At 45.9% G+C, this 23,993-nt stretch overlaps 1 protein-coding gene across 5 annotated transcripts; it reads right to left on the reverse strand.

Annotated features, from left to right (window-relative positions):
- Positions 1–2,920: 2,920 nt before the first annotated feature.
- Positions 2,921–23,374, reverse strand: fermt2 (FERM domain containing kindlin 2). 5 transcript variants are annotated; one of them, XM_049740180.2, is made up of 17 exons: positions 22,730–23,374; positions 21,397–21,555; positions 14,961–15,194; positions 11,866–11,994; positions 10,591–10,623; positions 9,234–9,459; positions 9,065–9,167; positions 8,860–8,967; positions 7,896–8,030; positions 7,713–7,762; positions 7,254–7,378; positions 7,065–7,171; positions 6,772–6,990; positions 5,712–5,732; positions 5,012–5,136; positions 4,798–4,939; positions 2,921–4,684 (listed from the first exon to the last, which is right to left on the reverse strand). In XM_049740180.2, the coding sequence occupies exons 2-17, from the start codon at positions 21,551–21,553 to the stop codon at positions 4,511–4,513; spliced, it is 2,088 nt and encodes a 695-aa protein (XP_049596137.1). In that variant the 5' UTR covers positions 21,554–21,555; positions 22,730–23,374; the 3' UTR covers positions 2,921–4,510. The 5 variants fall into 5 exon arrangements, with proteins under 5 accessions (XP_049596137.1, XP_049596140.1, XP_049596138.1 ...); XM_049740183.2 differs by lacking the exon at positions 10,591–10,623 and having other exon boundaries at positions 9,234–9,455; positions 11,862–11,994; XM_049740181.2 differs by lacking the exon at positions 5,712–5,732 and having other exon boundaries at positions 22,730–23,371.
- Between the last annotated feature and the right edge of the window lie 619 nt (positions 23,375–23,993).

The following is a 23,993-nucleotide window of genomic DNA, read 5'->3' on the forward strand; positions in this document are numbered from 1 at the left end:
GCGGTCTTGCCGCGGGATGTCGTAGGGTGTGTTTCGGTGTTATTTGTCTAGATGGGGTTCGGCTGCACACATTGAATGAATTGACCACGACGCGGGGCTGTGAGGCGGCCATAAAACAATCCCATTCCGCGGTGATGGAGCCTATAATGCGCCAAACATAATATTTTACGATTTAATTATCCAGTCGCTGGCTCAAACCTCCAATAACTCTGACACGGAAGCTTGCCCTCGCCCTCCTAATAGTGGGGTGAACGCTAACCAGGTTTCTGTGTTTATTATAGTCCTTAGCTGCCAGCTGCTTTTTGTTTCTACGTCCATGCTAGCACAACGCCGCGCTGAGTGTTAGCCTAACACAGCAAAGCCGCGCGGCTGTGAGAGCGTCTGTAAATATTTGTGTCTGTCTCGTACTTTGCTTGGCCAAGTGTGAGTCATCCGGACCATCTTGCGCTAAACTGCGGAATCATTTCCTGTCTCACCTGTCGAAGCTAAAATAAAATAATCCCCGCCAGAGTTCATTAAAAGCGTGAACAACTCAGTTTGTCTCTAACCGGTGCAAATTGGTACAAATGAGTCACTAATCACAAAGCGTAAATGGAAACCGTGTACTTGGCAGCTGGCGATCCCTAATAATCACGTTTGAATGGAGCATCTCAAGTTACAGTTTGTCCGGCTCTTTGAACACACGACTACAGCAAGCTGGTCGGCCATCTGCGGCAGCATGTGGAAACGGTTCGTTCGGAGAATCCAGGGGGACCAAAAATGTTTGCCTCTCTCTCTCTCTCTCGCTGAGGTTTTGTATGCTTACTTTGCGACCATCATCACCTTTGATTTCAACAAATTTGGTAAATACGGATGAGAGATTTTAGGGAGGTGTTTCTGCGAGGGAGGCCCGTCGGGAAGGACAACACCAAGACAGTTGTGGAAACTCTAAAAAAAAGGCAGAAGTGAAATTGCACCGACATGAGTAAACCTGCTGAGAGTAATGAGTCACTGTTTCCTAGTGGGGTATACCGCAAATGTGTGTGTGGGTGACTTAAGGAATTTCGGCTGCCTCATGCTCCACCGAGTCCAGACTAATACAACTTCATGACGACCTGAAAAATGTCTTCCACTTAAAACAGTTTCCAGGTGTCCTAGTCACATTCTTTGGTTAAATACATTCCGTTAGTCTGACAAGATGAAAGATGCAAAATGTATCAAACCTCATGTGGTTCCATAGAAAACAGATTCAAAGAAGTTTGTCCGCCTAAAACGAGCGAGTGATGAAAGAAGCCACCAAAGAACTCGAGAGTTTAAGAGGTTAATTGCCCTCCTCCTGGATTCTCATCAGTTGGCACTCCGTCATGAAAAGCGCTCCCAAAAGAGGCGGGAGGAGCCGCTGCTATCGGAGGCCTACCTGGCACGCCGTTTCCCTTGGCTTGAATCTCTGTCTTTTTCACTTTCCCTCCTCCTCTCTAAATCCTGGAAAACATAAACATCCTCTCAGCCACATGGAGATGGGCCTGGGATGTGTGCGGCCTGCATGGGGGGGGGGGGGGGGGGGGGGGGTCCCGGTCCCCATGGTGAATAGGGTAAACATGGACCTCCCTAATACACTTGGAGAACTAATAGCACTTAAAATGGGGGGGGTATAGGTTCCTACTGTCCCATCTAAAAGTTTTACAACTACAAAATGACGGAAACTACCAAATAGAAGATTCGACTCTTCCAAAAGATTCATTATTCAATTCACCACAGAAATGAATTGAACACATTCACTGCTATATTTGAATCGGATTGACAGTGAATGAGTTAACAGATCATTAAAATGACTCATGTGACCTTTTAAGGCTTTTGTGGAAAAACAAAAATAGAGCAGTTTGTTCTTAAGACGTTTCGTTCCTCCTGACGGCCGATTTGAATTGTAGCTTAAGAACGGTCGAGACAGCGATTTGAACAGATTTAAAGCTGATAGCAGCCATCCATCATGTATAAGTGCCGAGCCAGCCGCTAGTAATGCTTCACATGTGCCGAGCCATCAGTCGCTTTGGAATTTTGCATTATTTGAAGTAAATTTACTAGAACAGTCCTCAACTGTGCGGCTAAACCAGGTTGAGCAAGCTCCTGACACGTTGGAGTCTAAAAAAACTCCATTTGTAATGGTTTTGTTTACACATGACATCAGGTTGGACAAATTATTGACCAAAAGGCTTTTTGTTATCCCACAAGACATCAGATGAAAACAATGTGACACACGACATGATTTTGGTGTTAGCGTCTTGGCCCGACGTCGTGTTGAATCGATTTCCATGGAAACGAGTGACTTTTTGTTTTGATGTGGCTCTCCAGTGACCAAACTGACTCTGAGTAATGATGTCGAGTGCTTGGCTCGGACAAAAGGAGATATATTTGGTGTTAGTGCTCAGGGTGGTGTGTTGTTGGCTAAAACTAAATATCAACAGGGGTCGTTTCAAAAGTTGACGGTGATCCTGAAAAATTGAACAGCGGCAACGGAAAATGTGACACGGGGTAACTTAGATTTCAAATGATTAATGTTAAATATGTTCTAGTGCGTGACCCAAAGAGTCTTACTCACTCATTGCTCCACTACAATGAAAACAGGCCCGTTTATCCAAACCTGCAAATTAAAAGACAAGGCTGACGCTGGACAATTGATCAAATACATGTTACTGTACTCCCCCCTGGTGGAAAAACACAGTTACTACAATTGTGATATGTTAAAAAAAACAGAGAAGTCCTATTTTTGTAAATAAAATAAAAAACGCTTCTTGAATGCAAATTAGGTAAATATTTTTAGAATATATTAAATTAAAATTAAAGGATTTTTCAAATTTTTGAACAGTCTGAATGTTTATGAATTTTTTATAAAAATGTTCAAGTACTATGCCTTAAGCAGAAGAATTCCCCAAAACGTGAGGCGTTAAATAAAAATTACTTTTATTTATTTTAAAATAAATGCATGTTTTTGTTTTTTTTCTTTTACAGTCAAAAACAACCCAACAAAATAAAACAAAAAAAAAGAAGACATGCACCGTTGTTCCTGACACGAGAATGGCAAACAAAAACGACAACAAAAAACACAAAGCCAACTCCTTCATATTTCATTAAACACTTTTTGGACGACAACAAAAAAAGCTGCAAAAGTAGTGTTTGAGTAAAAGACACATATGTATTTCCGTGAGTTTAGGATATTTTCATCTTTACGTGATGACATTCATCGCTCACACACACACACACACACACTAAACATATTTACCCCTCAAAGCAGAGAGAGAAAAAAAACTGTACAATTCTATAAAAGCTGTGTTTTTACATTAGTTACAAAACAAATAATACTTCATTTTGCTTGCATAATTGATTGTGGGCCATTGCTGGTGTGTTCTCATAGAATTCATCATCAAAAACAAGAATAATACTGTGGCCGTGAGAGACACGTAGAGGTAATACGAGGATTACTTAGACCTCTGTTTTGTGACAGCGTTTGTGTTAAAATAATGCAAATATTAATATTTCATAATAATTTTGCTTGATATTAAAAGCCACCCAGCCCCCTGACATCATGCTTCATGCAAAGTGGACGCCATCTTTAGCGTAACATCGGCCCAAAATTCAATGCGATGATGTCCAAGTGCTTAACGAAATTGGCGGGGTATAGGACCTGGGGGAGAAGTGAGGCTAGTGCACAGATTTGTCCATGCACTAGTATTACACTCTTTGTCCTTGCTAATAAGACAATTGAGCACACTAGTGAAATGACTAGCGAGCACTAGTAGAATGAGTGTCTAAAAATTTTTTTACGACTGTATGACATTCTAGTGCACTAGTAGAACTTCAACTAGGGAGGCAAAACGGTGCACTAGATGACAATCGAGTACTACGAGTACCGCTAGTGTGTCCTTGTTCTACTAGTACGCTAAATGGTCTTACTAATGAGGTCACAGACAAACTGGCATCCTCCTGAACCCTTTTAGTGGCGGCAAACACAAACTAGTAGGTGAGCTACTAGTGCACCCTGTCAACTACCATTTTATTTCCTATTGGGTACTAGTAATTTTTTAATGAGGATAAAGTAAGTTAGTACTTACCCTTCAGTGTGCAAGGAGGGAATGGAATAGATGCTCAAACGTCTTTGCAAGCGGCTCACTGGTCGTTTTGCCCATTTAGTAACAAGTTGTTGTTTCACTAAAATGTCATACAGTGGTGCCAAAACATTACGGGTAAGACAGTTTCAACTCAACCGGCTTACTCTATCTGGATATGAAGGACATTGAATAAATATGATACTGTATACTCTTCATTTGATATCCATCCTACGGTCCATGTACTAGTACGCTCTTTGTCCTTTTTAGTGGGACGAGATGCGACAAAAGTACACACTACTAGTGCCATGAAGGTTGAAATTCATTAGCATGTAGCACGCACGGGCTTTACTAGTGGGAACCAAGAGCGTGACAGTCCATGGAGCGTGCTGTAGTGTGCAAGCGGGTGGTCCCGATGGCGCCACGCGTGGTCAGACCCACCCGCTGGTCAGCTTGTAGAACATGTCGTCGTCCAGGGTCTCGTTCTGGTCCTTGGCCCGCGTGGACAAGAAGATGTAACCCCCGATGAACTCGTGGACCACCTTACAGTCCACCTCGGCGCAGATGAACGACAACTTGGGCTCATCTGCAAATTCGACAGTCACCTGCAGGGGGCATTAAAAACAAAACAAGCTGGAGAGAACAAAAATGGAGGACACGTTGATGCTACTTATGTTAACATCGGTGTCGAATGTCAGGCTTGACACGTGTTTCTTACCATCTTGATCTCCCAGTTGACGTTCCACTGCTTCATGTTGCTGAAGCGCCAGGTCTTGATGGCGTCCCCGGTTCCGGCGTCCATGCGGATTAAACGATTGTAGGTGATGCCGATCAACTCGTCGCGCTTCCCGCCTTGGAACCTGATAGTAGCCACGTGTCAGCAAAAACATGTGAGACTGTTTATACATCTACTAGTCTCGAGCTAATCATACTTGGCCAAGAAGTGAGTGATTCCGAACTCTGGCAGCGACTGCCAAGCTTGGATGAAGCGCATCTTGGCCTCGATCAAACTCATCTGGGCCACGTTCTGGTGGGCTTCAAGAATGCGGGCCGAGATCTGGAAAAACAAACGGTCGTACAGTAAATATTTGTTTTGACGACCTGTCATGGAGATCCACACGGAGTGAAACCAGGCTGGACAGAGGAGCTGAAGGAAAATCCAACCCGTGCAACTCTACATGCATGGACTGCACACCCGTGTTTGTACACCACCATTGTCTCTCGTGTAGACACACCTAGACTTGAAACTCCAAACCCAAGTTCAAAATCTCTACCCAGGCTTGAAACCTTGTCCTAATTAATAATAGATTAGGCACTTTCCTTGGAGCTGGTCCGGGGTGTAAAGTTGTGCTCCAGATGCCGATGAGCTTTACACCCCTCCGGCATTTACCGGTCAAATAAAAGGCGACTAGATGTGAACGGATGACGACAGCGTGTGGAATTAATCAATGATGATGCTGATGATGTCGTGCATTAAAAATGTGGCCTGAGGTCCTTCAACACAGTGATGGGTGTTAGACGCCAAAAACTAGCACGCTCGCTACTATTTGACACTCAAATGTGGTTACATGAGGAGGCGACTACTAACTACCAGGTCAGGTTATCAAACATGCACACTCAGGATGAACTTACCAAATCCCTGATTAAGCCTTGCTGGAAAAGGAGGATAGAAGGGATGAGAAACGGAGGAGGAACAATCAAACCGATTGAAGGATGTTAGGGTTAAAACGCATCCACAAAATATTGAACATTTCAATGCTGCGATTCCTCTTTGACCCACAAGAGGGAGATGTAGGCCAAGTGTCACCCGTGTCATCTACTGCCCATTTGTTTTTGGAACCACACACACCTCGGAAGTTGATTGTTCTGGTGTTGTTGTTTTCTCATGTGTGGCCTTTGGATGGGGAATTCCTGCACCCCAGCTGGGACTTTCTGCTAACAGGAAGTCCTCTTTGAAGGCAACTGGGGGGGCTTGGGGGGAAATCGGAGCTGACATGGCTTTTCCCAGGCAGTTTTCCCGCTCACTACTCCCATTTCCGGTTGCTTCTATGACCCCCACAGTATTACCAGGAGTCACTGTGAGTAAAGGGACTTTACTGTACTCCATGTTCTTACAGAAAGGAAAGCAAATGGAGCGAGTTGAGCGAAGGCGGCCGCCTCAGCCGTCTCCTAACACGTTGATGGCGGACGTGTACTCAGCTGTTCCCAATGCACACGTACACACAGCTGAAGCTTGCATGCAAAGCCGCAATTCATTACAGCTGCATGAGAGTAACTATGTACAAATTCTTTATTATTGTAATTAATTTCTGAAGATTTTTTTTCGACTTTGACTCCTTATGTTTGAAACTATTACAGTGCTCCCTTAAAAAAAAAAAAAAGCTCAGTACTAGGGAACCTTGTCTGAGTGGGAGAGCGTTTCGGGGTAAGCCAAGGCCGATGCCAGGAGGCGTCCATCTGGGAAGCATCAGACGCCACTTTGTCGCGACCCACTCCCCCGGCGGAGTCATCAACAAGTCAACAAGCTCCCGCTAAACATTCACACAGCCACAACGTAAACCGTCTGGTGTCTCTCTCTGACCACAAACTGCTGACTTTTAAGAGACTCACTGGTTTCCGGAATGGGCTGTTACTGCTTTTTGTGTGTCACTGTAACCCCCCGACCCCTTCTCCTTCCCCCCTCCCTCCTCACCTGCTTATTCTTGTACTTCTTCAGATAGCGTGGTGACACCAGGCACTCGGGGTTGATGTCGCTGGTGATGGGCTCGATGAACTGCGGGTCGGGGTTCATGTGCTGCATCTTGAGGAAGGACAGGATGTTCTGCACCTCCAGGTTGTAGGAACTGTCCGCCATGGTCTTGCCCTTGGACGCCAAACGGCAGGCGGCCATCCAGTGGGCGTACTGCTTCTCCTGAGGATATGGATATCTTCGTTCCGACACGGAGCCCAAAAGCGAGCCCAGCTCAAAATGGTGCCACTTCTCACCGTGTCGCATCGCAGCCAGATCTCGTTCATGCCGTCCGCCACGGGGATTAACAGCTTGATGTTGAATTTCTGACCTGATATGTTCACATCTGGGGTCACCTCGCAACCTACGGTGACAGCGGCCGTTCAAATGTTAGCTGGAGTAAATAGCACAGACGCACGTGAGTGAAAAGTGTTTCCTTGTTGCACCTCTGAGGTTCATTTGGTGAGCAGGCGTCCCGTGCGACTCCTCTTTAGTCTTGTAACAGGAAATTGTGATGTCTTTGAACGTGCACCAGTACTGCTTGTAGCCCTTCAGCGTCAGCTTTTTGGGTCTGCAAAACACATCACGCATAGATAACAGTTTACTTTTCTAGACATCGTTTTATGAGAACCCCACCGCCTTCCATCTCAAGACCGTCAGCAAAGGCATAAAGCCAAAGACTGAGTAATTATGCTTTAAAATGTGCTTAGTCTTAAAGTTCAAAGCTAAACGGAAAGGCCTTTGGCAAACAACCCAATGTGGATCTTAAACAGGCCTTACTGTTATTTAAGGCCATTTCCTGCTTCCTGCTTTTGGGATAAAATGCACCGTCCCCCCCCCCCCCTTTGCTTGATAATGTTTTCTGAATGAACACGCTGTCTTGTGGTATCGGTTTGTGGACTCACTTGAAGACTTTGACGTAGTCCGCTAGCTCAGGAATAGACGTGATGTCACCCTAAGAGGAGAAACGGGGAAGTACGAATCCAAACATCAATGTTAGCCAAAGCTAAGAGAGTCCTAACAATTAACTAGGTGAAACTATGATGTCATGCTAAGTATAATATCCAAATTGGCGGGTGGTTCCCTACCAGGGCATTGGACGTCTTGCCTCCTTCCAGCGTGATCTCCAGGTCGGAGAGGGCGGCGTCCACCTCGTCCACCTCCTTCTCGCTGTTGTTCATGTGGTTGTCCGACGACATGATGGACAGCTTGTTGATGTGGTACTGATGGGAGAGAGACCAGAAAAAAAAAATAGTTTCATCACATTTGCGTGAACCCAGAAAAAATATGGACAACTGGAGGTGAGAAGTCAAAGGATAAGCGACAACGTTAGCTACGACAACACTAAACACAAGTTGACGACAAACGCTAATTCTAACGCCAACCCGCTTGTGTTATTCGAATGAGCAGCTGTTGACCCGTGAAAAACACACACACACACACACGCACGCGCACAAACCCATCGTTAAGGTTAGCTAATGTGGAACAAAGGGCTCATCACTCTTCTCCCGCTACCTATTAAACATTTGCAAGGCCTGTCGAGGTGACATCCTGTACGCTGCAAAGTTCAAAACAGGTCTGGCGTCTATTTTCTAACACCTGATTATCTCATCTGGACGTGCCGTGCCGCCAACGGTAGCCGGTACTGAATGCGGGAAGTGCGGGCTCTTTATTTAGCCTCTAGTATCCACCTTCCCCTCTCGTGAAACCTCAGCCAATTCGGTGAGCTCATGCGAGCCTTGATGAAAAATAGTATCAAACAGTGGGGAGGCGTTCGAAGAGCCCAGTGAGGAGTAATGGGAAACCGGTTAATTATAACATGAGCGAGAACAGTGTCTCGCTGGGCATTGGCTTCTCCGGGGGGGGGGCTAAAGATGCTCTATAATTAACCCCAAGAGTGAGGACAGGGTGGTGCCCTAAGAAAGTAGATTTTTCTTTTTAAACTCAAGTCCAAAATAAATGTTAACGACCCCCCAACAGTGGCAAAGGAGGGGAAAAGCCCAAATTTGGACGTGTGTGAATTTACTGACATCATGACAAGGCAGTTTTTACCTGCAGCGCGGCAAACATCATCATTTCCTCCTCCGTGCACTCGATTTCCTCCAACAGGATGGCCCATTTGGACTGCTCGTAGAGCTGGTTCACCCTTATGGCGTCATACTGGAGTGAGAGGTGACAAAGTTCAACCAACCTGGATTGACAATGATTGCGGTATCCTAAAAATAAAATGTGTTGACGGTGTTTTATGGACAATTACCTTCGGGTTGAGGTCAAAGAAACTGTGGTATTTAAACCTTAGCAGCAACACTTCGTTCTCCTTGACATCCTGTTCCATCAGAGACCTCGACGAGTCCAACCACCTGGACACGCGCGGTTGCATTTGTAGTAAAAGGCCTCAAAACATCAAGCGGGGACGTTCTCCTCACCCCTGGTTGATCTTGGCCTTGTCCAGAAGAGACTGCGGCTTGTAGAGTTTCACCAGGATGTCCGGGGAGGCGATAGGTTGGCTGACGGCGAGGATGCCGGGGTTGCCCTCCGACAGGGGGCTGTCGCCGAACCAGGCGGACGTGGGGGAGAGCGGGCTGCCGTCTCGTGAGTCGTACGTGGGCGTCATGGTCTTGCTGTACAAGCCCGGGCTGGAGTAGATGCTTCCTGAAAGTTGTCCAACCAGAGGCTTGCATTAGAAACTTGGCTAATGGACTGGCTAACAGCACAGTGCTCATTTAGTGATACAAGCATGAAAAAAAAAGCCTTTTAAGAATTTTTGATGACCAGCACTTTTTTACTATTCATACCAAATTTCATGCTTGTATCACAATTGACAAATACTGAAGGTGACCACTTTCAAACTTATTGCAAATGAGTGGCTTCAACAATGGCGTCCTGGCGGGACTGACGTGGGTCAGCATGCACACGATGCACAAGATGTTCCAGGTTTACTCACTTAGAGGGGGTGCACATCATAAACTTCCCCAACACAACAAAAAGCCCGGCGGCCATCTTGTTTTTGGAAAAGGCTGATTCAGAGTCGGCTTTTGTGAGTAAGAGGAAAATCATGCTGGGAAGTTGCCAGATTAACTTTATGCATGTACCCCCTTTTGTGAGTAAAGTGAAGTGCACTCCGTGCAGAAAATGGCACCGCACAAAAGGGGAAGCGGATATGAGCCAAAAAAACGACCTTAATATTCGACAAGTAGGTGCGTGTATCTGACCAAACATTGCTACCCCGCCATTTTTGATCCCCTTCTTGAAATGTCAACATGCTACACTACTGGCTCTCTTCTAAAACCAGGAAATGGGTTTCAAACGAAGGTCATGAGAACAGGGTGCAAGCTGGAAGGGGCGGGCCACCCATCCTCGCCGGAGAAGGGTGTTATTCATGAACTTCTTGGTGGATTTGCGCTAATGCCCGAGTTCAGCGGGTCAGGGAGAGCCCGACTATCACTCCCACGGGGAATCCAAGGGTAGAGAGCGTGTACAAACACACAACTCGGCCATCCTGTTTACAAACTCTGATACGCGAGTCGTTTCAAAATGCATCAACTCCTCAAGACCACCAAAAGGCTGTTCTCGCTCCTTAAAATGGCGAGAAGTTCCTCTAAAAACGCGACTAGCGCATTGAAAAGTGAGGCCGAGCTGTCAGCTGACAGACGAGCCAGCGAGGCCTACTAAGGTTATGGATGTCATGTGATCTCCGCGCAACAGCTGTGATGATGGAAAGGGGAAGGCGTTGGTGAGGAAGCAGTGCTGGAGGAACAGGAGAGGACAGAAGGGAGAGCTTACCTTTGACGGGGCCGATGTATATTATCTCAGAGGCTAGGATGAAGAGAGAAAGGCAGAGGGAGAGAGGACAGTGGAGGAAAAGTTCATGGTGAATATTCAGGAGACTATTTTTTTTAAGGAGGGGAGGAAACAGAGGTGAAAGGAAAAATAATATGAGATGGTTATTTTTTTTTTTTTTTAGAGGCGAGTAGGTATGGAAGGTCCGGCGAGGCCTTGCGACAGTTCCAAGTGTCAACTTTGGACACACTTGCTTAAAGTTGACTCCTACGTTGTTTAATGTTCTTGGCACGAGGCATTTTCGAAACGCTACATTTAGAAGATAGAAGGGTGAGGTCTTTGGTCTCCGAGTGGAAATAATTGGTCATGTAACCTCAGCACTGTTATTGGTGGCTCCTGCAGTACGCTGGCGGCTCGGATATTATTTATGTGTTTAAATATTAGTCTTAATTGAGGGTAGCGAGGGTATGAAAGCAAAATTCTCTTTAAAATAAAGTTGTTGAGAAAAATACCATATTTGCATCACATAGCTTTTTAGAAATTAAATAATTACATTGGTGGGAGCAACCTTTCTGTCTTTTCCCAATAAAAAATGAAAGACACGAAGGAAAAAATATCCATTCCAGTATTGCGCAACGCTACGCAAAGTGTGCGGGAGGGGTCGTTACTGTAACAACCCGGTCGGCTTCGGAGGTGATTGCATCGCTTCCTCCCTCATTGTGATTCCGATCAGGCGAGCCGGGCTAAGCGGCCAAGCCCTCGCACACGGGAAGGAATAACGCAGGGCAATTTGGCGCGCTCTATAGCATGTGATCCGATGGGCGGGAAAATTCTTGTCGCTAAGTGAACCCTTGGCACCGTCGGACGGAAGAATATATCTGCTCATCGAGGGGGAAAAAAAACCATGTACTGGGTGTTGCCGCCGGCGTCCATTTTGAAAATATTCAATCGGGTCACGTGATTTGTGCTCTTAAGTGAGGTTCGACGGTGAAAGTGGCGCTGACCCTTTCCCCGGCGCCCACTCGGGGTCGTAACTCAGTAGGCTAAAGCGGGGTGCTGGTGTTGCGCAGCACAGTCGGGGGGTTTAAAATGGCAGCGTGACCAACTATGTGTGGAATCTCAAGCATCCGTCATCCTCCCCGCCAGGGAAACCGGGGCCACGGAGGCCACGTAGGGCTCGTATATTTGGATCGGCGCATCTTTGGTGGAGCGAAATTCAAAATGGACGCATCACGGGAGCCGTCTGAGATTCCAAAGGAAATCTCCTGGGTGACCGACCTGATCCAGGGGTTAGGAGCGGACCCTCTAACTCCAGATCATCTTCTTCGGCTTCCTCCAACTTTTTCTTCTTCTTTTTGGGATCACGCGGCTTACGCAGTAGAGATAACTCCTCCGGGTGACGGATATCTGTGGAGAGAGTTGAGTCAGGCATGAATAAAAATTTGATTAATTAAAAAAAAAAAAATCAAAAAATGAGCACGGCAAAGAGAGGAGAGAAGGTAAGAAATCCAGAGACAGCTGTGGCACATGAGCCGCTGGAAAAACGGCAAATCCCTTTTCTCAAGGCCCCCACAAATCTTTGCTTGGAGTGTAATCCCCGAGTGAGACAGGCCAGACAACCTCAACCGTCCCCCCCCCCCTCCACACACACACTTTTGACAACCATTTCTCAAACTCACGCACATGTGTAAAAGTGCAATTGGGTTGCTACTGAACGCCACAACTTTAAACATATCTTGTGTGTGCGCTTGGAAGACTTCACAAATTGATATAATGACTAAACCAGAGTCGTTTTTTTTTCCACTCTTGACCCGGGGCCTCCTCCTCGGGTCTTGGAGGCCAGAAGCATCAGTGCGCATAGGGAGACATATCACAAGATGGTAGACTCGGGGGCGGGGGGGAAAACATGCCCTGTCCAATTTTGATTTATCTTCTCATCATCTCATCCTTTTTGCAAACACAAGAAGCTAACTCTAAATTGCTTTGACACAATTTTGGTGGTTCCACAGCGAGAAGTTTGTGGAACTCAGATAACGGATGGCGGCGTGTGTGACTGAAGAGTCTGTTTAGGGAAGCGTGAGCAGAGGGAGAAAATGGTAGCAAGAAATCTCCTTGTTTGCTTTGTGTAACTAAAGCAAAAGCATTCCAAGGTATTAAAAACTACCAGATGGGAGTTCGCTCACTCTCACTCGCTCTCCTTCTCCTCTCCTCCAGCTTCAATCCCTCTGCCCTTATACAGCCATGTGAGCTGCAGGCGTGCTGCCGATCTTCAGGCCCACCGGGTTGGGCTCCGACACAAGCGCACACACAACTGTGCGTACGTTGTGAGAGACACGTGGCGTTTTTACTCACTACTGAAGGACAATGGGGGGGGGTGAAGTTATTGCAATCACCTTTTTTAAATTTACCACAAACCAGCTGATAAATACATACTGACACAATGGTGGGGGGGACCCTGAGGGTTTTTGTTGCTGGGAAAATTCAGACAAACAAAACATCAGCAGAATTTACCTGGCAGAGGAACAATAGAGATACACGAGCCTAACTGTTCCCCCGCTAGTAGGTTCCTAATTTATTGCTGACGAACTGGGTAAGCGTATTTTGAATTATAGGTTCAGAATATTTCACAAGCTGGTGGGAAAAAGTTTACCGACACTCGCCACATACTTGCGGCCTCGAGTGTTGATGCTGACAAAAAAAAAAAAAAAAAAAAATCAAAGTCCATTAGCGGAATTGACACCTCCAGTAGGAGAGTCAATCTTCCATCCTGCAGACTTGTGGCAGCGAGCAGGCCGGCAGCCAAAGTTGAGGGCTTGACTGAGATCCAGCGATGAAAAAATAAATAAATAAGAAGCCATGCTGGAGATGTTTGCTCTCTGGAACACATGATTCACTGCAGTGACTAAGGCCAATCACGACACCGTCACGTTCTAAATTTATAGCGCGAGAGCACGAGCCCAGATTTAAAAAAAAAATAAAAATAACAAGGACCCTAAATGGACTAAAATGAGCTGTGATTGTGCCGGACCACCAAACACTAAAGCAGGGGGGTGCCCACATGGTAAGCTCCTACGATTTGGATTTGGCACCGATGCTAGCTAAAGTTGCTCCTGGGGCACTTAAGTGGAGCAACCTGATTCTTGTTTACATTCAGTGGTAGAACTCAGCTTTTTTTTTTTTTATTTGCTGCACCTTTGGACTGGCAGCTCAGGTCATGCGCTTGTGAAGACTCTATCATGAGGAGGTAAACAATGGCGCTCTGTTTATAACGCAAGAAAGGTGACTGAAGTTAATCGGGGATGTCTAGACAAGACGAGCCCGAGTCTGACTGGGCAAATGGGCGAGGAGATGCTTCTAATTAGTGGCAGATGGGCGCTTTTTGTGGAAAACAAATACCGTTGCGGACTGGCGTCTAATCTCGAATGTCTCAAAGAGCCAGCAAAAGTCCCGAAGCGTTACCGTCTTGTGACTTGGCATCCACGCGCCGGATGGAAAAAGGTCAAACTGTGTTTTGGTCAAAGGGAAAAGCCGTTTCTGTTTTTACGATGGGAGTGTTCTTTGGACTTCCGACTTATGAATGGAAGCCTTTGTGTGGTGATAAGATAACTGGAAGTGAAACTAACATTGGAGAATTGGAGATTTTTTTTAAGTTAAGCTGTTTTTGAGATCTTTTCAATAAATAATAATAATAAGTATGATGACGAGCTCATGTGTCGGAATGTTTGAATATTTTTGACTTGCACATTACGCAAGCCGCGTATCAAGTGCCGCCGAATCTTGACAGCCAGATCTTGCGTCGACTCGGCATGCAGCAAGTCTGCCAAAAACAATTTCTCCTGAATTTTTATACGGCTAAAATAGAAATATTGCAGACACATTCCAGACCGGGGCGGTATCGCTACACTGCATAAAAATATCATTTTTTTTGTGCCATAGCCTAGAGGAGCTGTCTGATGAAATAAAAGGCGCCATTCCGGCAAATTCCAAAGAGAAGGCCAGTAAAAGCAAAAACGCCGCCACACGATCCTGCCTGCCTCTTTAACGCTGTCCAGTAAGAAGGACACGACAGGTGTGCAGCATGTTTGAGAAGCTCTCCAGACACCCAAGCGTGATACCCTCCACCCTCTTATCAGCCTCGTGTTCCAGTGAGCAAGCGTTGAATATTGCATCATTTTTATTTGCTGTGCTCCAAGCCAAAAATGATAATGTGTGTTTACCAAATAGAAGCACAAGACAAAATGGAGCCCGGGTTCCAAGAACATGAGTCGAGAGAACCAGTTGGCAGAGCCGACTGGGCATGTTGGGTAAACACGAGTGGCGGAATTGCAGAACGATGAAATTTTTTTGACAATAATAAAAGAAAAAGAACTTACTGAAGGTCTTGCAGATGTCCGAGACGGCTTTGAAGACACGGTCGGAGAAGTTGACTTTGACCTTCATGTGCTTCATGTTGGGCAGCTGCAGGCGCAGGAGCTTGTGCTGCGGCGTGAAAAGCAGCCGGGCGTCAGCCTGGATGCCGTACTTGTCCAGCGTCCAGTGGGTCTTCAGCAACCAGGTCTTCTTCTTCTCCCACCACAGCGCATGGTCCGACCAGTCCTTCTTCACATCTGGCGGGTGGGAGTTAAACGTTAGCATGAAAACAACGAATAGATAAGCCATTAAAAACAACATTCCTTTCATCCAGTGGCACTACTGGCATTGGTCCAACGTGTCAACCAAAGTCCCTTCTGGGTAGAAGATCATATATGGGGTCTTCCAAAGCGTATTTGTTAAGTCCAAGTGAAAGGGAAGGAGAGGGTATCGGGTTCGCACCTGTCGCTTTGTAGCAAGCCACCCAAACCGAAAGGCAGCTTTGCTTTCGGGCTGTTGTACGACATCCATTCGACAAGATGATGACATCATAGCCCTGCTCTCATTGTTTACCGTGTGAGGAAGGTGAGGACCTCGGGGATTTGGAAGGAGTTCAAAGTCGTCGTTTTGGCGCTGGAGGTTCTCTCGGCTAATGCGCAGAGAACTGATCATAACAACTCGATAATTATAATTTCAGATTCCGCCTGGAGTAGTGACGTCGATACCAGATCGTTATTCAAGGAACGGTGTCTCATTTCCTCCGCCCACGTCGTCTATGGAGACTGACCAGCCCATAGACAGTCTCCCTGCGGGTCTTTCCCTTTACTAGCTGAGTCACTGCTCGGATGCAGACGTCCGTTCATTAAATCACCCTTTTATTATTTTAGCCGAGCTACGCGGTTGAGATGGCGTGTGCATCTTCTCAGCTGAATGGAGCTGCAAAACAATACATCCGAATAAACAAAGATCAAAACAACCGTGTGAGGCAATGAAATTATTGTAATTACAATAAATAATGGGGCAACGTCTTATTTATTAGTAATGGCTCAAAATGTGGCACGACGGAGGAACTATTTATGCAGTTGCTCGGCGCTCCAGAGTTGCTTCTTCAAGGCTCCAGAAATGTGCCCAAAAGTGGCACCAAATGTCACATTAACATGAAGCACAAGGACAAAGCGAAAAGCTCTCATTGACAGCTCGTGTCGTTTTTTTCCGACTGACTCATTGCCTTCTAAAAAGGGGAAAATATTAGGCCGATCTTGAGAGTCACTGGACGCCATGGAAACCGAAAGCCTCCGTATGAACTGTTGACGCCCTCCTGCAGATCGCATCTTAAAGGGGCTGAATGAGAAGGATTAAGGGGGGGGCGGGGGGGAGCAACAGATTGGCCTCTTTCAATCAGGAAACAAGACCGCTGTGATGCCGGGCACGGCAAACCGGGTCGAGGAAGAGATTACAAAAGGTGATTAGGGCTGAGAAGAAAGTTCAACAAGAAAATGGCCACCAGGGTCTCAATACAGATGTCATTGATGTGGGGGGCCCCGAGTGGGCGAGGATGTTGTTTGCGAGGCACAGTTGCTTCCGCATCGTTTACGCTGCAAACACTTGGTAGCGGAGTGAAAACATTCCAAAGCTTTCTTTGAGGGAGGGGGGAAAGGGGGGGGGTCTCGCTGTCACCGCCACTTCCTGTTGTCTCAGCTGTGTTCATTGCTTTCCACCACGACACCGAAAATGAGGACTGACATTAATAGAAAAAAACAACACGTTGGAAAACGGCATTGCATTACGGTATTAAAATTCACAGCTAAATCCCGTTAGGCATCCGACACTGCCTCCAGAGGTGGAAAATTGCACGAGCAGCTTTGCGTCCTAATTCTATGTTGCTGTTCTGTATAACCGCCAATCACATGGTGGAAAAATGATGGCTCCACAAAACGCTGTCTCAGCACTATAGCAACAAAAAAGGTAACTAATCAAGATACAAGTTGGGAGGGAAAACTGAAAATAGTCCAATGTATTTTTGTAAGATTTTTTTTTTTTATATCCCAAACATGTAATTTCTAGTGTCTGACGGCAAGGCTATGTCCACTGACTTTTCACCGCAGACCAAATTCTATAGAAATCAGGAAATCTGAACTCTCGTGTAGTCAGGCTACTCAACAGGGTAAAAACCGACGCATAGTGGGGGGTCGTTGGACGGGTTCTTTCCGCACCAAGGCGGTAACTTAATCCACACGCAGTGAACGGTGAGGCCCGATGGCATATCCAAGCTAAAAATATAGCTTTTGAAACCTGACGTAATGCGGCAGAGGTGGGGGGGGGGGGGGGGGGCGCTGGCTAAGGGGGGGACTAAGTAATTGGTTGCATTAAACGTGGACCGGCGAGCCCCTCATTGGAGTGATGGGTTTGTGTCTTGAACGACAAGGGTAGGGCGAGCAAAAAAACGGGGAGGCGCTGTTTGATGACCTCTGCAGGATGGGAAAGATTGAATGTGTGTGCTGCGTTCTGATGCGTCCATTAAATGCATTAGACGACGGCGTGTTTTTTTCGTGGCCCCGCTTTAACGAGCTAAATTAATCCATAAATTATGGTGAAGTGATTTGTTTTTATGCAACACTTTCCGACCAGGATTGCTTGCCTTGCTACGGCGGTCTGTGACATTGCTTAGCAAGGAGAATCCGTGGAATGTTGGTGCTAGCTAGCATCAATGCTAACGGAGGCCATCCAATGGAGATGGATGGAGGAGAAAACTAAAAGGACATGAAAAATGAACGTGGATCAATAAGAGGAGTCGTGCTAATAAGTGGCTGAGCAGGCCAGTTCAAATTTATTTCATGATGTAATTAAGTCATTTTAGCATAATGCTAGTCGATAATAGATAGCTAGTGTGGTTCAACTGAGAGTCAAAACGAGTCAGCTGAGTCGGCAAGTAAATCACAAGACTCGTGACATTGAGATAAGAGTCGACACACGTGTTTGCACGTACACACAAAAACACACACAAACAAACAAACAGTGTAATCTATTATTGGCTCTGATGCGTTTCCAAAGGTACGCTAGTTGTGGGGGAGGTGGCTGGTCTGGCCGTGAGGGCAAAGTTCAGCGCCAGAACATTTCTACGGGGACTCCAGTTTGACGCCGCTAGAGCACAACTTTGTTTCCATACACAACATAGACACATCTGCGGGTTTGTTTGCCTAAATCATCCATCTCGTTTGGAAAGGGGGCAACGGTGATTGGCATTTGAAACATGAGGCCTTAACAGACGACCTCCGTTTCACGCCTTCACGCGAGATAACATCAACGGCAGATAGTCAGCACGAATGCAAAAGCCGCAATAAAGGCGGGCGATGACAACATCTGCACAGCGCGTGCAAACAAGATGGCTGTGGCTGATTGAAAAGAGACAAGACCAGCTCGTTGCATAAAAGCGGCAAAACTGGTCCAGTTGACTCCGCAAAAGTTTCATCCCTGCATGGAATATTTTAGAATGCAATCTGGCAGCGCTAGACAATAAGTACTCAAGTACAGCCGCGCTAGCGGTGATACATTAGCGGGCCGGACGGCTATTAGCGTAAACCTTAGAGACAGGTAGTTTGTGTCCATTTGTGTCATCATCCAAACGGGAGCAAAACAATCGGACGCTCTCGTGCTTCACATCACCCTGATGCAGCTTGATACAATTAGAGAGCTCGGGGAATAATAACATTACCAAGAAAGCTAAGAGGGGACTCGGATCAATGGAGCAGATATGCAAGATGAAAGATGATTTTATTCTAACGGCGGGCGTCGGGTTTTTTTTCGAAGTAGGGAGAAAATGGCCGCTCAAAAAAAGGATTTCAGGTTTGAAGTCAAATCATTTACTTCATGTACACTATGCGACAATGAAAAATATTAAATTGCCGTCGGGTAACACCTTCGCAATGGGAAAAACGTTCATTCTTTTACCTTAACAAAAAAGTGTCGTATCGGTTTACTGAATCGAGACGCAGGTGTGCGGTGTTACGACAACAATGCCAGAGGTTCTAAAATGTCCTCGCGCTGGATTTTTTTTGTCTCGTATAAACCAGTGAAGGAAAAGGGCAGTGACAGAAAGCAGGGCAGTAAAATGTAAATATCACCATAGTTGGCCAATTAGTTGATTAATTAAATTTGATATCATGATGCTAAGGAAAACTGCGGCATACGATATTTGGCTGCAGTCGTGGTAGATTTATCGTCCGCCGGCGGTTGTCTACAGTCAGCATACGAGCAGAGAACGGCACAATCACTGCCCGCGGCATCTCGCGAATGTAACAGGAAAGTGCTGGCCTGGGCAGGAACGCTATTTAGGCTAACTACTTCCTGTCAAGGAGATTAGGGAGCAGGACCATCCCAGAGCCGCTTTTCGATTCATAAAAGCCAGATCCTTGCTAGCGCCGTCGCTAGGAGAAAATGATGTCACCGTTGGGCGAAGTCATCGAGGTTCGATTTTAGTGTTTCGAAGCTAACGGTCTAGCGCTAAAATTAAAAAATTAAAAAGTGACAGAACAGCAGGAATTGGGCAAGCTGCAAAGGGCAAAATGAAGGTGCGTATAAAAAGCCCAGAGGAAGTTTGACATCCTGTGGTATATCGCATCTGTTTCCTGGCAAAACTTGCACTCCGATTGTTGAAAACCGCATAAGAAAAATTGACACAGTTCCTAGCAGGACACCGAATTTAGAAGAAGTCGTCTCCCTCCGTCCGAGCGGGTCGACGGGAAGATTAAGAGATGTGTGGATGAGCAAAATAAACAAGAACCCAAGCGGGGCGAACGCCGCTCGTTGCCTTTTTGGGCAGTCGGGATTCTGATTCAGGAGCCGGCTTGCTTTTTTTAGCTTGCTGACACTTTTGGAGCGCACGTGGGATTCTTGTCATAGTTGTGTTTGAAAAGAAACAGATGCCAAGATTGATGACATCGCTTTAGGTTTGATTTTTCGAGGCTCTCCTTCGCGAGAACATAAACGCAGGCTGGGAATCTAAACTCAAGGACCTCAACTAATTGTCCATCCACACAAGATGATATATAGTCAGGGTTGGAAAAAGTAGTAAAGGGGGGGCGGGGGGGGGTATTTCGAGGGAGGGAGCTGAGTATGCAGCAGTGACGGCAGCAACAGAGGAAACAACATGCCAGACCCTGGAAGTCATTTCCTACTGCATCCAAGACTTTTATGGAATTCTAGTAGTAGCGTGGCGGACGAGGTCCTCGCTTCGACCCCTCCCCATTGTTACTTCATGCGTCACCCCCCCACCACCCATTCGTCACGCACTCTCCAGTCAGCTGCAAGACTGTGAATCTACTGTACACAGCTGATACAGCTTTCGGTAGCAGAAGTTTACATAAAAATGGAAGGCTGGAGAAGACAAGGGGGGGGGGGGGGAGCATTACGAGAAGATGGCTTTGAATAAGGGAGCTGTGATCAATAGCTGAGTGCCTTTCTGGCATTTGTCTATTTAATCCATTATCGAAGGCCATCCAATGTAGCGGGCGCTCACGTGTGCTAGCACGTGTGCTTGAGAAACGCATTTTATAAGGACAGCTGCCATTGTCGCCACATTGCCGCCTGAATGCGCCCGGCATGTATGACATGTGGATGTGAATGTTAACAACATCGGGCGATTAGGTTTATAAATAAATGGGACACGACGAACGAGGTTCGCCTTCCCCGCATAGGGAGGGAGCCGACTTTTATCCGAGAGAAGATTGAACGGTGAGAAAATGGTGCGCCGCATACTGAAGAGTTTAATTGGATGAGAATGCTTTCTGTTATTCTCAGGATAAGGAGACTTGTTTTATCCAAAAGGAGATTAAGGGCACTGAGAAAAGGGAGTGATGCAGGAAAAAAGAGATTGAGGGGTATCAAACTACAACAATGGATGAGAGTGTCACCTGTATTTACTTCTCAATATGGAGTAACTCATTTTTATCCAGAAGGAGATTATAAACAGGAAAAAAATGATGCAGCAATGTGAAGCATACTAATACAGCAACAATGAAAGATGGGGGGAAGAAAAAAAAATCACTAGCTCCAAAACAAGCTCCACAAGGACCAGCTAAAGACGAGCACAGTGAACAAAGGCCTCAATCATGAGGCGGCCCGGGACAGGCGAGCTAAAAGCGGGAGTGTGGGCTGGGACTACAAGTCTTCTGCAGCCTTGCAGGAATGTCGGGCATTCGACAGGCAGGCAGCCTTCCACACACGACACACTGACACCCCCCACACCCAAAAAAAAATATCACAGCTTTTTTTCTCTGTGGCCCTTGTGAAACATGCCACTGTTCAAGTGGCAGCACTCTTGCACAACTGCATCCTTTCTTTACAGCTTAAGCCAAAGATTTTTGGGGATCATTTTTTATAAGTTCCTCTTTTGATATTATTTTTAACAAACATGTTACAAATTAATCTGCATTACAGCGCTTGAGCGTTTTTATGACTCACCTAATTTCTCCACCAGTTTGAGCATGACACCGCCGATGTGGATCTCGCCGGTGACCCTCAGCGACACATCCCGGTGGAGGTCAGTGACGTGCATCTGCAGCTCCCACGTCCCGTCGGCGTAGCAGCCATCAGGCATCCGGATCCCGTCCAGCGCCATTCCTGTCCCCCCAAAAAAAGAGACTACAATAAGAGACTACACATGACTAAAAGGAAAAAACATTTGGATTAAAGGTGAAGTGACTCCAACAAGCAAATATCAACTCAGGTGTTCAATTTCGACGAGCGTGTTAAATTCAAGAAAAATGGAGGGCCATGGGTTGATCGCGAAAGTCTGCAAGAGTTCAAGAATGACCAAACATAAAACACAGAGGTCAAAGTGTGCCTTGACAGAGGCATGAGACCTGCACGCGCAAAAACAAATAGAGTCCCCCCAAAACACACATTTTGTTGGAATCCATAGATTTTTTTTGGAACTCCCATTGCTTGTGGCACTTTGGTCCCAAGAATGTATATTGAAGTGAGTTGAGGTGTTTCATTTAGACATAAGCCACCATTTGATGAAATGCATTGGAAATAGTAAAACTTTTTTGGGGGTGAGGGGGTTCAGCATTTTATTTGGTGAAGACAATTATGTACTTTACTGTTTATGCTTTGTTTGAAATGGTAAAATTCTACAAGAATGCTACTAACAAGCCTTATATTTGTAACTTGATGCCAAAACAGTTTTTTTTTTAATTTATTAGAGTACAATAACCAAACAGGATCAAATCATTTTGCACTCGTAATTTTGTTTTCATTTGCCTTTATGCTAGGTGGAACTAAACCAGGGGAAAACGCTTTAAGATTAACAATAAATGAACAACTATAGTTTTTAAAGCACGAGTTTCCGAAATTATTGTGGACTGAGACGCGCCCTTTTTTGGGGGAAAAAAAAAGTATGAGGCAATCTGTCACTTTTCGAAACCAACCGGTCTAGTCCAGGAGAGGGGGTAGGTGGGCTACGCCGGGCTAAACGTGGCCGAAAAAGGAGCTTCTCGCCCGGGTTTTAGGGGGTGGGTCCCAGTGTGGGACCCCGAACTCTTTGGCAGAAGGTTGTTACCTGCGGGAGTGATTCACCTGTTGTAAAGTAACGGTCTCACATTGCACACCGCACATGACGGCGGACATGCTTCATTGTGTAAGCCTGCTACGACATCTCAAGCGCATAATAACTATTTAAAACAGCAGCGAAATGGCTGAAATGAGCTTCTCGGAAAGTTGGATGCTAACAGCTAAAAGCTAAGGTTTAAAAAGCGGCATTACACGGCTAAAGTCAACTGCATAAAACACTCACCTTCACAAAAAAGACACTCAAACGCTCGACGACACGATACAAAACTGCTTTGTCCTTCTTTATAACATACAGGATGAGTTCTGGGGAGGGGAAGACTGTCCAAAAATAAAGGAAAAAATCCCGACGAGTCGCCCTAGAAGAAGTAGTGGCGTATTCCAAAACAGTTTTCCAGAAGGCTTAGTCTTAATGGAGTCCAGCCGTCCGCTTTTTTCTCCTCCTCTTCCCCCTCCTCCTCTTTCCAGTACAAGATCACGTCACTGCTCCGATCCCACTTTTCTCTCCCCTCACAGCCACCATGCTTTTAATACTCGCGTAAAAATGAGGAGACACTTTTTTTGCAATGAATCACGCACTAAAAGAAAGTAGAAATGAATGTAGGAGAGAGGAAACGTGGAATAAGGAAGGAAACCAACAAAGTTAGAGGTAATAAAGGAAAGAGGAAGGAAGTTAAATAGGAAAGAAGATGGGAGTCAGGGAAGGAAGCAAGGATAGAAGAAAAGTAGTCAAGGTAGAGAAAGGAAGGCGCCTGGGAAGGAGAATTGAAACAAAGACAAAGTTGATAAAGCGAAAGAGAAATAAGGAAGGTAGAAGCAAGAAGGATGGTAGGAAAGAATGAGATGGAGGGAACAATAAAAGGAGGGATGGAAGCAAGGACAAAGTAAGAAGGCTGGAGGAGGATAACAGGATAGAAGGCTGGAAAGGATGGAAAGAAAACAAAATGATGGATGGAAGTAATAAACTGAGAACATATAATAGAATGGAGAATGGATGAAAAGATGATTGGAAGAATGGATGGGAGGAAAGAAGGTCAATAAAAAAAGAGACAAAGGAAGAAGTGCAGGGAAAGTTGAATTGAGGATGGAGGGTCAAGAAATAAAATAAGGACACGTGGAAGAAAAGGGGGAGGAAAGGTAGAAGGCAGTATTGAAAACAGGAAAAGGGAAACAAGGATTCTTTGGAAGAAAGAAGTTTGAGAAGCGAATTGTGTCCCTTCTGATGCATTAACTGTTTTTGGTTCACCGACAATCCATGTGAGTGAACAAGGGAGCCATAAATGGAAACAGAAGGGAAAGTAGCCTGCGAGCAGATGGCTCAATAGGAGCCATTGTTCCCCGGTGTTAACTATACTTGACTGACCTCTCGTGGCCCGGCACGGAACAGCAAGTCCCAGTGCGTATTTATGTTTTATGAGCTCCCCCCCGGACGGGTTGCAGATGTTTCACAGACTGCGTTCAAAGTCACAAGGAGACCCATTGGTCGTCCA

Source organism: Syngnathus scovelli, chromosome 14 (assembly GCF_024217435.2).
Source record: "Syngnathus scovelli strain Florida chromosome 14, RoL_Ssco_1.2, whole genome shotgun sequence".
NCBI classification, from domain to species: domain Eukaryota; kingdom Metazoa; phylum Chordata; class Actinopteri; order Syngnathiformes; family Syngnathidae; genus Syngnathus; species Syngnathus scovelli.

What these genes read in the sequence shown, in the direction of transcription:
- fermt2 (XM_049740180.2), bottom strand. Translation starts at nt 21,553, where the DNA reads ATGGCGCTGGACGGGATCCGGATGCCTGATGGCTGCTACGCCGACGGG. An exon ending in AAGGCCAAGATCAACCAGGG is followed by an intron (nt 9,168 to 9,233) that starts GTGAGGAGAACG and finishes GCGCGTGTCCAG; the next exon opens with GTGGTTGGACTCGTCGAGGT. An exon ending in TCTGGCTGCGATGCGACACG is followed by an intron (nt 6,991 to 7,064) that starts GTGAGAAGTGGC and finishes CCATATCCTCAG; the next exon opens with GAGAAGCAGTACGCCCACTG.